At 51.8% G+C, this 13,027-nt stretch overlaps 5 protein-coding genes across 6 annotated transcripts; 4 read left to right on the plus strand and 1 right to left on the minus strand.

Moving 5' to 3' along the window:
- Window positions 1-867: 867 nt before the first annotated feature.
- AA0111_g11439 (hypothetical protein) lies at window positions 868-1,495 on the minus strand (the record flags this gene model as incomplete). The annotated part of the gene is made up of 2 exons (XM_028645304.1): window positions 868-1,302; window positions 1,433-1,495. The coding sequence occupies 2 exons, from the start codon at window positions 1,493-1,495 to the stop codon at window positions 868-870; spliced, it is 498 nt and encodes a 165-aa protein (XP_028500972.1).
- Window positions 1,496-2,140: 645 nt separating this feature from the next.
- On the plus strand, window positions 2,141-3,186 carry AA0111_g11440 (hypothetical protein; the record flags this gene model as incomplete). The annotated part of the gene is made up of 2 exons (XM_028645306.1): window positions 2,141-2,195; window positions 2,303-3,186. The coding sequence occupies 2 exons, from the start codon at window positions 2,141-2,143 to the stop codon at window positions 3,184-3,186; spliced, it is 939 nt and encodes a 312-aa protein (XP_028500956.1).
- Window positions 3,187-6,101: 2,915 nt separating this feature from the next.
- Window positions 6,102-7,501, plus strand: AA0111_g11441 (hypothetical protein; the record flags this gene model as incomplete). 2 transcript variants are annotated; one of them, XM_028645308.1, is made up of 4 exons in its annotated part: window positions 6,102-6,240; window positions 6,294-6,595; window positions 6,715-6,819; window positions 6,869-7,501. In XM_028645308.1, 4 exons carry the CDS (start codon window positions 6,102-6,104, stop codon window positions 7,499-7,501), a joined length of 1,179 nt encoding a protein of 392 aa, XP_028500955.1. The 2 variants fall into 2 exon arrangements, with proteins under 2 accessions (XP_028500955.1, XP_028500954.1); XM_028645307.1 differs by lacking the exon at window positions 6,715-6,819.
- An 822-nt stretch (window positions 7,502-8,323) lies between these two features.
- On the plus strand, window positions 8,324-9,904 carry AA0111_g11442 (hypothetical protein; the record flags this gene model as incomplete). Its single annotated transcript, XM_028645309.1, has 1 exon — window positions 8,324-9,904. The coding sequence occupies one exon, from the start codon at window positions 8,324-8,326 to the stop codon at window positions 9,902-9,904; it is 1,581 nt and encodes a 526-aa protein (XP_028500944.1).
- A 542-nt stretch (window positions 9,905-10,446) lies between these two features.
- Window positions 10,447-11,956, plus strand: AA0111_g11443 (hypothetical protein; the record flags this gene model as incomplete). The annotated part of the gene is made up of 4 exons (XM_028645310.1): window positions 10,447-10,488; window positions 10,611-10,679; window positions 10,750-11,514; window positions 11,573-11,956. 4 exons carry the CDS (start codon window positions 10,447-10,449, stop codon window positions 11,954-11,956), a joined length of 1,260 nt encoding a protein of 419 aa, XP_028500957.1.
- Window positions 11,957-13,027: the final 1,071 nt, after the last annotated feature.

Here is a 13,027-nt window from a genome sequence, read left to right on the forward strand (position 1 = left end):
CGCGGCGAACCTGATTCAGTTGCGTATGGCATCACTGCATCAAAGAGAGAAACTCAACATCTTCTTAGAGCAGGTTACTTCTTCCTACTACAATAAAGTGTATTAAGATTTATGTAGATATTAATTAGGAAACTAGAAGTCTACAATACTATTAATCTTTATAGGTTTTTTTTATCAGGAGCTATTGTAAGCTGCAAGGTAAAGGTTGTTATCTCTATACATGTTCGGTTTTCCCCTTGTGTACGGTGGCATATGAGATCATATCTCCCATTAGGCTAATCTCTCCAGATCTTTTGCGCATCGCTGTGACAGGGCAAAGCCCAAGGTAAGGCTGATGCGCGTATCGCCCATGCCGCCTATTCGGGGGAAGCCCTAGACATTGTCTCAGAAAGCATCTATCTGAATGTACTGTAGAATACGACATCAGATCGGACTCCCCTTATGAATGAATTCCAGCCGTGATGATCGGGTATAGAAGTAGATAAAATGGATGGCCGCAACAGCACGCAATCCCTCAAGCCTGTCTGTTAGGTGTTCCTGTAGACCGTGGCGTGGTAGATGATTAAGTCCATAACTGTTCAGAGTCTCGCGTATATGCAGCAACAACGTCAAAGAGGTTTGGCTGAAGTGGGGACTTGAGGGGGATATAATAGCGCTCACTAACCACAACCTGTGTACGTCCTGCATAGAAACCATGAAAGGAGAGTACAAAATCATACAGTATACCAATAGCAATCTCCATCTCCTACTCCTGACCTAGAAAAGAACATCAATATCATATACTCAGAATCCTACTCCCGATAGCCACCAAAGTCATCCGCTCAACGGTCTTGACATGATGCTGCATGAACACAATAATGCGTCAATCTACGCGCCGTCACCCCACAGTCCAACGACCTGCATGGCAAAAGCCACACCAGCCAGCCCAGTCTTGACCCACTCAACCTTCTGCTTCCTCTCGACCGCCAACCGGACCTGCTCACCATTGACCTCATCACCTTGGGCCTCCAACTCCATTACTTGACGCTTCTCGTCACCGCCTGCCGTCAAGCTAACGGCATAGTCGACACCGGGTCCCGAGACGAATGAGAAGATGGACGTGTAGAGTAGGTAAGGATGGCGGAACCGTCTTGGTGATAGACAATAGGCGGAAAAGAGAGTAAAGGTTGTGATGTGGCGGAGGTATGAAGAGAGGTTCGTGGATTTGTTGGAGAGGTAGTTTAGGGATGTTCGAGCATCAATGGCGGTAGGGAGAGCGAGGAGAGCGGGGAGGGCGACTGTGGAGACAGTTGCTGAGACGCCCTAATATATGTGTTAGTATCGTCGCGTTTTGGTATACTTCCTCCTGTTGAACAAGGAGTTCGTGTTCCGGCTAGAGCTCTGGCGCTTCATGCGGGGAGCTCGAAGCCTGAAGTGGCGGAAATCAACTTACTGTTGCGATTCCCAGGGTGATTGTTCCGACGAATTTACATATTGAGACTGTCTGCGCCGCCATGGTGATGGCAATGGAGATTGCGAGAGCTATGTTGGGCTGTCTATGGGGGATCTCTTGTGGTTGGGTTATCTGCTGGCAATGCACGTTGACGTGCCTGCAGCGACTTGGTAGATTGCGGAGATGGTGCGGAATTCATCCGGAGCAGGTATTCCATCCTTCGGAGAAATCATCGTGGCCCATGCTTCCCCTACCACTCGCGCAATGCGGAGAAGAGCAACACATGTCAACAAGGTGCTGCACGGCACCGCAATACAGAAAGGCATCCGATCCGACGTCTGCTTATTGCCGAGACACTCCTTGCTTTGTCTACGCCTCTTGTACGGCTATTCAACCCTTAAAATGTACTCGATGCGCGCAATGTGTCGCCGAGAGCGCATCGCAAGCATTAAGAGAGTAATCTTGCCAGTCGTACCTCGGCTTCCAAAAGCACCGCCGCGTATCCTACCATCATCCGCCCCATCTTGCGGCCGTAGCTTTCACTCGACGTGAGCATACTCACTTACTTATACTCTACGCGCTTCACATCTATCCACTTCGCGATTACTCACTTCTGTCATCGCTTGCTCACTCATCAACCCCAGTCCTACACTTTCGCAATCAAACAAGCACGACCGCACGGAACCTGCCTGGAAAACACCGCGCACAATGCCTATGGAAAAGTACCAGTTTGTGAGCAATGTCTGGAAAGATGGCATCTTCGGTACGTTTCATGCACAAGGGAGAGCGAGTTTGGGTAGTTGGAATGGTTCCAATACCTGGCGTCAGACAGCGCTACATCTTAATAAAAGGCTAACAACAATACCTTAGACAACAAAGTCGTTTTCTGCACGGGAGGCGCAGGATCAATCTGCTCCGCTCAAGTCCGGGCCATGGTCGCCCTAGGAGCAGACGCGTGCATCATCGGCCGTAACGTAGAGAAGACGGAGAATATGGCCAAAGACATCGCAACTGCACGTTCAGGCGCGAAAGTAATCGGCATCGGCGCAGTCGACGTCAGGAAGCCAGAACTCCTCGAACAAGCCGCACAGCGTTGCGCCAAAGAACTCGGCAGCATCGACTTCGTCATCGCAGGCGCAGCAGGAAACTTCCTCGCATCCATTGATCAGATCTCGCCCAACGCCATGAAGAGCGTCATCGATATCGACGTACTGGGCAGCTACAACACCGTCAAGGCTACACTACCATATCTGAAGGAATCAGCGGCGAAGCACAGGACAGATGGCACTACACAGCCCGCCAACGGAACAGGCGGACGCATCATCTTTGTGAGCGCAACTCTGCATTACCAAGGCACACCTCTCCAAAGCCATGTCTCGGTCGCAAAGGCAGGTGTAGACGCCATGGCCATGTCCGTCGCTATCGAGCAAGGACCCAGAGGCATTACATCCAACATCATCGCCCCCGGACCCATTGCGGACACCGAAGGCATGTCGCGACTATCAAAGTCCGACTCCAGGAGTAAGGCTGCCAAGACCATTCCAATCGGTCGTTGGGGCACTGTCAAGGAGATTGCTGATGCCACGGTCTATCTGTTCTCTGATGCGGGTAACTTTGTCAACGGAGAGACTCTGGTTGTTGATGGCGGTGCATGGCACACGGCTGGTGTTGTCGGTGGCTTCGAGTATCCAGACTTCTTACTCAGTGGAGAGGCTGTTACGGGTGTAGCAGGAGGAAAGAAGTCGAAATTGTAAGTCAAAAGTGTAGGAATGTACTTGGCCTGAATCGAAGACAAGAGAATCTCCCTACATGCTAAAGTCAATTGGAATGAGTGGGATATATCATGTGATTGTGATTGAATGTATGCCAGCAAAGCACTGTGCTGTGCCGTTCTCACGTCCAAGCAAGGGGATGGACATGTACTTCGAGCCGACTTCATAATGCCCCTGCCATGCTTGTCCAGGTTGAAGATGGTGTGAAGACATCCTAGCTGCAGTTCACGGTGCGGCTGATTCCACACCTCGGGTCGCTATGACACCAATGTTCGAGCCTCAACGTTTTGGAATAATGAAAACACCCCGATTGTGCCAGTCATTGCGCTCGAACCCTATCGAAAGCAGACCGAGGTGCAAGCTTGACAAAAGGAATGTATAGATGAGCGGGACGACCGGGTCCCAGTGCTGCAATCTCACGGTGTATTGGGAGACGTGCTGATGTGCCTCTATTTACGGCCTTGGGCGCGAACAAGACCGTACGGACATGGCAGATATGCGTATCTCGCATCAGCTTCTCTGGTAAGCATCGTGTCCCAACACGATGGCAACATCCAAGCAACACATCATCGACCCTGAGCGGGATCTCATCTTGTCATCAACAAATCCAACGCAAATCCTTTGTTCCCCGCGGGCTGCCAGCACATCAGCCTTACCCACGTGCGCATCACTTCATCGTCGCCAACCCACTTATTTCCAACTTTCTTCCCGTGATATGACGAAAGTGTTGCTTCACCAGGTTTGAACTATTGAACATCTTCATTTCGCCCCTTGAGTTTACGCACATGCCAAAAGAAGCTCCAGTTTTAATAATACGACACAGCAACGGCTTCCCTGCTCCCCTGTCGATCGCACTATCGATACCCAGGGGTGCTCCTTTCGGGCTGACCTTGGTGGTGGCTTACCATGCATGCGTCATAGCCCTTTTTCAGGAGACAAAGGCCTGCGCGGTGCCGTTAGCGAAATTGAAATGGGATTGGCGCCGTCAGGTTGCCGTGTTTTGGGGATAGGGTGGGCTAAGACGCGTGGTCGCGCGGTGGCTTGCGGGTGCTTGGCCGGCAAGTTCGCTCTGTGGGTAGTGCCGTGGGTGTTTGGCTAGTTGGTAGTTGCGCGTGTTTGTGTGGTTACTGTGGTGTTGGGTGATTCTCGGAGGGATTCAGGCTGAAGTGTGCGGACATTTAGAGAAATGAGTGAAGACAGGACAACTGCGCTTCCGAGGTAAGCGACTTCTCATGTTGATGAGAAAGTGTGTGTTGTGTGCATTAAGACTGGTTGCCGGGTCGTCGGTGTGCCGTTGACTGACACGTTTCGATTGATCGATGGGCGCGTCGCCGTGGCCTTCGCGCGTCGCTTGAGTGGTGAGGAAGCGATGAGGCTTGACGCCGTTGCTAGACGGCGGCGTGAGGCTTGGGCGTGCCGGCGCTTTTTGTCATGCGCCCAAGCACCCAAGCACCTTGCGCAATTCATGGAACGGGAAGCCTCAACATGGTTTGAGAAGGTCGTGCAGATAAGGCTTTCATTCATCTTAGAGTGTTGTGCAAAGGATGCGGGTGCGAAGATACGAAGAAGGGGATGACCCTTCTCGCATCCCCGACCATAGCAGAGGGTCCAATGGACAGGGCTGCAGGAACAGGTACAAGGCGCGGACACCTGCTTCTGCTGTCTGCTGCAAGTATATCGATGTTGGCACTCCAGTTGGGTGTAAGCGACAGGGAGGCTCGCGATACAACGCCACTGAGCTGTCTAGTCTGCCCCGTGCCAGGTGATCAGCACTACATCAGAAAGACAAAACATGCAGCAAGTCCCGCGTTGTGCACCCAACCATTCTGTTCTCTCTCTTTTCTTCTCATACACTCGTTGTCGAAATTGCGCCTATACATTCGTTTAACTGGCGCTTGAACCAGAAACCATTCGTTGAAAGAAGCAGTGTGGGTTGCCCAGGACGGTCGCTTTATCGATTATATCGCGAGAAGTCATTTCCGGAAAAAGGTCCGGGTTAGTGACACTGGCTGCGGGAGCACAGCGACAAAACCAGGACGGGTTTGCGAATCACAAGCGGCTTGTGCATCCACCTGAAGCATCAGTGAGGCTGCTATCGTGATCCAAGGAGCGACGATCTGCGAGGTGTGCAAAGTTGAGCACGTCATGACGACGAGATAGGCCGAGGAACTTCAGATTTTGTCACAGGACCCCCATCGTCGAGTTTCAAGCACGACGGTCGACAGCCACGGCCGAGCATCCAGGGCGCCTCTCAGCAAACCCAGAGTTGGCAGTGAGCAGGGTGTACCGCGGTTCGAGTCAAGCCTAGTGCCAGTGCGGAAGAGGCGGAGAGGCTACTCTTGAACTAACGGCCAAAGCGGGAGAGATCAGTAGCCAGGTAGTGTTCCATTCACCAGCACAGACCTACCGGCCAGTTAGCGTTTGGTAAGTCCTGCAGCTCCACCAGCTCCCATCCTCAACAGCGGCACCGTCTCCGTCCAGCTTTTCCCTCTCCACAACCAGCTGTGCTACCGGCGACACCCGTCAGATAATCCATCCACGGGCAGCGATGCTGACGATAGCTTGAGGGGATACCAGGAAGACATCGCCGCCTACGACCAATAACCCGTTGCACCGAGCCCGCCCATTCCCACCAGCTGGTACCACCTCACACCACATCCACCCATCCACCCCGCCTGCACGCCCTCGAGGCCTCCGCAAACTTCACTCACCCACTGCATCGCTCGTTGACGACGTCGGAGGCGTTCAATCGCTAATCCAAGTCTTTGTCGCGGTCAACAATCGCTACACGCGCCCATTCACTCGCGAGAACAAACGACATTGTCGTCTTCCGCCAACGGACGCGCCTATACAATCACACTCGACGACCCCACCCACAACCTCACACATCCCACAACATGGAGCACAGATTCGCCTCGACGCTGCTGGGCTTCTTCGCCTTCTTCATATTGCTGGCCTCCATCAAACCAGCAGGCGCAGCAGACTGGACGCAATCATACTGTTCCAGCCTGAACACTGGTAGCAACGATCAAGTCTGTAAGTATCATGTCGATCCGTGTGGCTCCACGATCCACATCTAACCTCACCAGATAACTGGCCATGGCAATCCAACGGCAACTGCACCAACCACTGCAAAGAGGAAGGCACATATGCGTTCGCCGTCCTACAATACACCGACTGCTGGTGTTCCAACTATGCGCCTGGAGACACGGCCAACATGAACGACTGCGAGGTCGACTGTCCTGGCTTTCCCGACGAAAAGTGCGGCAACAAGGACAAGGACCTGTTCATGTACATCGAAATGGACGGTCAGGTTTCCGGTACCATCGGAGGCTCACAGCCCACATCCTCCGCAGACGCGCCTTCATCGACGCAAGAAGCTCCCAAGACTGTTAGTACCTCCCTTCCTATCTTGCGTGCACTCCTTCTTTCGTCCTTTTGCAAATCTCTTGGTGTGCTTTGATTCGTATCTGTACTCTCTTCTGTGACCAGTGTTTGACTTCGTGGTAGTCGGCCCCGCCTCCGCCACCGGTCGTCACTGTGAGACCTGATCCAGAGATTGTTACCTCTGTAGTCACTGCGACGCCGTCTTCTTCTTCTACTTCTTCTTCTACTGTATTTATTTCCAGTCCTGCCTGTTGCACAAAGCTAACAGGTCACACAGAGCGCAAAACCATCGACTACCCAATCATCCGAGTCCGATGATACTCCAACGTCGGCAGAGGAACCCGTCACAATGCCAACTGTCGTTACCGAGAGCGGCCGTGTCATCACCCGCACGCTTGTCGTAACCCCCACAGCAACAGCAGCTCCTGCTGACACAGGGTCCTCCAATTCTGACAAGAGTTCTACCAACGTAGGCGCTATTGCTGGTGGTGTCGCTGGAGGTGTTATCGCGTTGTTGGCCATCGCTGGTGGCATAATATTTGTCCTATGGCGCAAGAGGAGGCAACAAGTCCAACAACAGGATGGGCATGAGAGTGGCTCAGCAGGCATCTCGCGGAATGTGAGCACCATGAGCAGAGCTGGTTTGCTGGGAGGGCGCAGCGAAAAGTCGCCAACTCAACTTGTCACCAACTTTGGCTCGCAACGTAGCCGTCATGACGACGAATCGATCCCTCCTGTTACGCCCTCAACCCGCCGATTAAGTCAACCGATATTGGTCGACTCGCGACTTAACCCAACGGCTGTCTTGACTTTCCACGGCGCGAATGCAAGCCGGGAAAGTTTAGGAAGCATCGATGACAGCCGAGACTATGGACGACAATTGAACGTGCGGAACCCAGACCCGAATTAGGACGAATAGCAAAAACCACCATATGCCAGTTCGATCAAAGGTGCACACACATCATAGGTTGGAGATCCTACATATCTCTCCACAGATCATACGTACAAACAGCAAAGTTGGATGTCATAAGCGCGTTACGACTGACGAACCTACACCCATACCATATCCAAAACAACCAGGCGTAATACATAGCATCGACGCACGGCCGTCTAGTTTGTTCCATCACTGTTTTGAGGGTCCTGCGTTATATCTCTGCCCGGGACTCTCCGGTTCGATCACATCATTAATGGCACCATCACCTGTGTACAATACTTTCCTTTCTCGCTGGATCTCTGTTATGCGGCAATGTATATACTTATTTAGGGGTGGGGAAGAGGATACGAGAGGGCCTCACGGCAACGGCAGATGGGACACACCATGCCACACATAATGGCGTTAGGGAAGGTGGGGTCGCAATAGGGTTTGCTGGTAGATAGTTGAAAGAGACGGGACAGCTATGCTTGCGTAAATGCAACGTAGCTGCATCACCACTCGATACTTAAATTGAAAAATTACCTGACATTCTGCAATCTTGTACGTTGTGTATATTCACCATGTTTGTTCATTGGCCGCAGTGTGATGGAGGCTTTACGCTGCGCTATCTATGGTAAAGAAATTGAAAAGCCGCAGAGATCTTGTATAAAGTTGTAGTTTGCACCAACAGTCATGGAGATGATGTTTAAAGGAATCCATACAGGCTGCCAAGACGCTAACATTGTGGTACAACTTTGAAATGTTACGGTCGGTCGCATTTTGCTTGCTCAACTTGACAACTCAAGAATCGAGTTCATCATGTCTGAAGTATCTCCCATTGATTGGCATCTACCCAAAAGCCAACAGGAGCAGCTGGTTAATGGAGACCTCCCCAACGCTGCAGTATCCGAATGCAATATAGACACCCTTCCAGATGAGCTCCTATTCGAGATAATCAACCAGGTCTTTCTCGATGACGTCGACGACGTTTGGACGATCAGTTTCACCAACAGACGTCTGCATCGGGTTGCCAAAGAAATCTTGTATAGCTCGTACTCGACTAGAGATGCTATTCCAGGGCTATTCATCCGTACGCTTGCGTCCTCTCCAGACCTTGAACGGTGCGTCCAGCAGGTTGAATGGGAGTACGAGGGCCATACATTTAAGTTTCCCAAACAACTTACATCTGCTGAACTTCGACATATCACCGAGAGAGTAGGGTTTGACAAAGTAGGACGAAGGGAAGTTGCGGGGGAAAGTAGGATAAGGAAGCTGAATACGTGGCTCGCGGATCACGGGAGAGAGGATCAATTCAACATATTCATGTTGTTCACTCCGAGAGTGAAAAAGGTCGAGATTGTACCTAGCCTCTGGCCGCGCAAGGCCGTGTGGTTCAAGTCAGCACTAGAACCTCAGATGTTCTCCAATTTGCAGGAGGCATCTATTGTTCTTGAGCAGATACGTGTTGGAAACATCCTTTCGTTGTTCTTGTTGCCGTCCTTGAAAACTCTCATCTTGGGCCATGTAGGTATACATCGCGACAGAGATGGGATAGGTCCACGCCCCGAATGGGAAGCTGACAAGACGTTCTGGAACCGACTAGAGAAAGTTGGCTCCAGTCTCGAGAACTTGATACTGCCTAATGTTGGCGGCGACACACTAGATCTCGCTCGAGCGCTAGAATCATTCCAGGGTCTGAAGAAGTTCAAACTTGCTTTCCATGGGCATGGTATGGGGCCAGATGATGTGAACGTACGAACGCTTCTACGCGCAATCGCAAATCACCATGAATCACTCGCATCACTAGATCTCAACGATTTCCGCGTAGACAACGATCCAAACACTTTTGAAGAATTGAGGGTCTTGAATCGTTTGGAATGGCTCCAGATGTGCGGGCAGGTCTTCTATGGGGTAGTGAAGGATGAATGGGGACAGCTCGCCGACGTGTTACCAGGACGTTTCAAGAATCTACCCAGGCATATTAAACATCTCCGCATCTCAGCAATGGAGGATGGTCATAACGTGCCCGAATCTTTGCTGGAAGTCTTGATCAATATGGCCCCTACGATCAATACTATATTCTCCAACCTAGAAAAGATAACGTTCTTCGATTGGCATCCACAACTCGGCACCTTCCCGTGCCAGAAAATCTTTGCAGCTTTGCAGAATGGACTAGCAAAAGCTGGTGTCGAGCTGGAGTCGATACACAATGCGGATGGGTCTAGTGAGGCGTGGTATGACAGGAACCGTGTTGCTACCACGACTTGGATTGAACCAGATTGGGTTTGGGTGGAACTTGTGGATCCGCTTGATGGAGACGAAGATGACTGGCTTCTGGCTCTTTCACAGAATCTCGCACACCGGAACGATGCCGATCTATGGCCATTGGACGCTATGTAGGGAAAAATCGTATTCTAAAATTCAGTAGCAATCTAGGTAGCTGAGGTGTTTCTTGCGTGCTCATGAATATGTGGTTCTGTGTACACACGAGCTGCTCACGTTCCTTTGCGAGGATCCGAAGACGCTTGTTCCTTACAAATTAGGTATACAGAAGACAATAGTGTACTTACACTTTAATAAAGATACGCTTCGTAGTAGTCTATCTAGGTAGTTTGAGAATACTTGAACCAACTAATTCCATTCTCTCGAGCAATTATAGTATTCTCATCGCGTTACAAAGCGATAAGGTGGAATAAGGTTATGCGCCAGCATATGCAGTAGCAAAATTCGCGATTAAGTAAACGTGGGTAGTACGCAGAGCACGCAGCATCCCTGTTGATGCGAGTTGAGGCTCAACTGCACACACGCGCCACGCGTTCCCACTTGGGCCCACGTACCCTGAATCTCGACCGCAACATCGACCCCAAACACTTCCCCCCCAACTTGTGACCAAATACCACCTCTTATTGTTCCACGATCGCGCAGTTTCTCGGTTGCCCATCATGAGTAAAATGTGGGAGGTGGATCCGGAGACGCGCAGCAAGGTACGTTGCACGTTCTACTATCGTAAGGAGTGGGGTCCTAGGGGTCAATTGCGGAGAGAAGGCAGCGCAGATGATGGATTGTATATGCCATGTTGACAAATGCTAACCAATTGCACACACAGCTGCTGGAGATACAAAAGACCAACGACAACAACAAGTGCGTCGACTGCAATGCGCCGAGTCCGCAATGGGTATGCAACCGCCCTTCCTCCACCTACGCACGCGATCACCGACTACACCTACTAAGATGAGACGCATTAGGCTTCGCCCAAACTTGGTATCTTCATGTGTCTCTCCTGTTCTGGTGTACACCGTGGTCTTGGTGTCCACATCTCTTTCATCCGCAGCATCACCATGGATGCCTTCAAGGGCTCAGAACTCGTGCGCATGGCCGCCGGCGGCAACAAGCCATTCCAAGACTTCTTCAATACGCACCCATCGAATACGAAAGACGGACGGACATTCGAGGCCTCTTCCATATCAGAGCGATACGATTCAGAGGCGGGCGACGAGTGGAAAGAGAGGCTCAGCTGTAAAGTTGAGGATAGGGAGTTCGACAAGAGCAATTTGCCCAAGCGGTTACCCAAGAAGGACAATGCATCTGCAGCGGGTACGGGAGCGCCATTGAGCGGACGAGCCAGTGCGGCAGGCAGTAGAAGCCAAACACCTCTGGGAAAGACACGAAGCAACGACCCAGGTTTCCAACGGTCTGGCTCGCCTGCGCTCGGCACCAATGCCATGTCGTCACAGAAAGTCAAGAACGAAGCCTACTTCGCCAAGATGGGACAGGAGAACGCCAACAGACCAGATGGCGTTGCGCCAAACCAGGGAGGCAAATACGGTGGCTTTGGTAGCGAGCCAGATTCCTGGAAGAAGGACGACGAGCCGGGTGCGCCACCTGCACTTGACGACTTCCAGAAAGACCCTCTTGCCGCACTTACCAAGGGCTTCGGATGGTTAGGCGCAAGCGTGAGCAAGGTGGGCAAAACGGGTTATGAAGGCTACGTGAAGCCCGGTATGGCAAAGGTATGCCTAACAATATCGTCGAAAGCGAATACGACTAAGGTGACTAACAACTCTCCAGCTCGCCGAGGCAGACCTCGCATCTCAGGCTCGCACAACTGCTGGCACCCTAGGCCAGACCCTTCAATCAGGCGTCGCAAACGCAAACACGCAGTTCACGCGATTCGTCGAAGGCGATTCCTCAACACATTCCCCTGCTACGTCTGGCCGACGCGAACCCGAGCGCAAAGACTTCTGGGAGAGCTTCGGTGCGGCCCCCAAGGGCCCGGCGAAGGATAAGCAGGACTTCTGGGATGAGTTTGCTAGCGCGGGTGAAACGAAGACAGGCGGAGGAATGGCACCGAAGAAGCCCAGCGGCATCGGTACAAGCGCAATGAAGAAGGGCGGTGCTGGAGGTGGGATGGGTGGAGGTGCGAAGAAGGATGATGAGTGGGGGGAGTGGTAGAGGCTTTCACTCCGGTTGTCGTCAGGATAAGACAGGATTCGGACGGAGATGAGGCGTTCAGGCGTTGGATACGTACATGAGGGGTGGGACTGCGTAGATCGTCCGCGCTGTGGGTTAAGAGCGTATACCGGCAAGTATCATCATTCCATGAGCTGTGCCTCGTTTCTTCTCGCTGTGAATCCACCTATATCAATGGACTAGGACATGTTCCTAACTTCTGGTATGCATCTACACCCTGCCATTACTTGGCTTCAACACGCTCACCCACATCTAGAGATTTGGCGAAGCACACCTGCTCAGCTCTTTCCCGCGTTTGAGGACAAGGTTGTCTTGTCTAAGTGGATTCTCACACCACCTTCCCATTCTGCCAGCTGCGGTCCCGTGCCATCTTTCTTGCTTCCATGTTAACGTCACAACACTGCAGCACGAGACTACTCGTAACGTATCTGACATGGCCTTCATTACATAGCTGTCTATGCCAGGGGTCACTTTGGTGTCTTAAGGACATTTCGAGACTGGACGTAAGAACAGCCGAAGACCACCGGAAAAGCGAACGGTTATTACCAGATATGTCGCTACTACAGCGTTTCAGTGGTCCTTCCTTGACTTATTTGCATCTTGATATGTTCTTGCCGCAGCATTGGGTGCGACCACCCTCCAGGCTAACTCCCTGCCCAACTCGATCGCGCAGAACCGTCCCAGCTTCGTTGTTCCGTGGCGAAGAGCGCAACGACCTCACAACATCGACAAGCTGCCTTCCTTGACCCATGCAGAATGCCTTCTTCAACCACAGCTCGGTGACGAAGCCCGGAAACTGACGTTAGCGTCTTCTGGGTCTCATATAAGCTCGCTTCCTCTCCGATCTCTCTGCTTCTTCTTCAGCCCACTACACCACTCGGCCAAGCAACAGTACAATCGGTTGGTCGGTCTACTAGTACTGCCTTTCTACTCAATTGGTACGTTCCTCTGTTCTTGTCCATTCATTGCACTTGACCTACCCATGGACGCACTCCGATATCCCCGGACTACCTCATCCATATGATGCTGCTTAGACCATTGGTGCTGAACTCT

The sequence above is a fragment of the Alternaria arborescens genome, assembly GCF_004154835.1.
Source record: "Alternaria arborescens strain FERA 675 chromosome Unknown contig_50, whole genome shotgun sequence".
Classification (NCBI taxonomy): domain Eukaryota; kingdom Fungi; phylum Ascomycota; class Dothideomycetes; order Pleosporales; family Pleosporaceae; genus Alternaria; species Alternaria arborescens.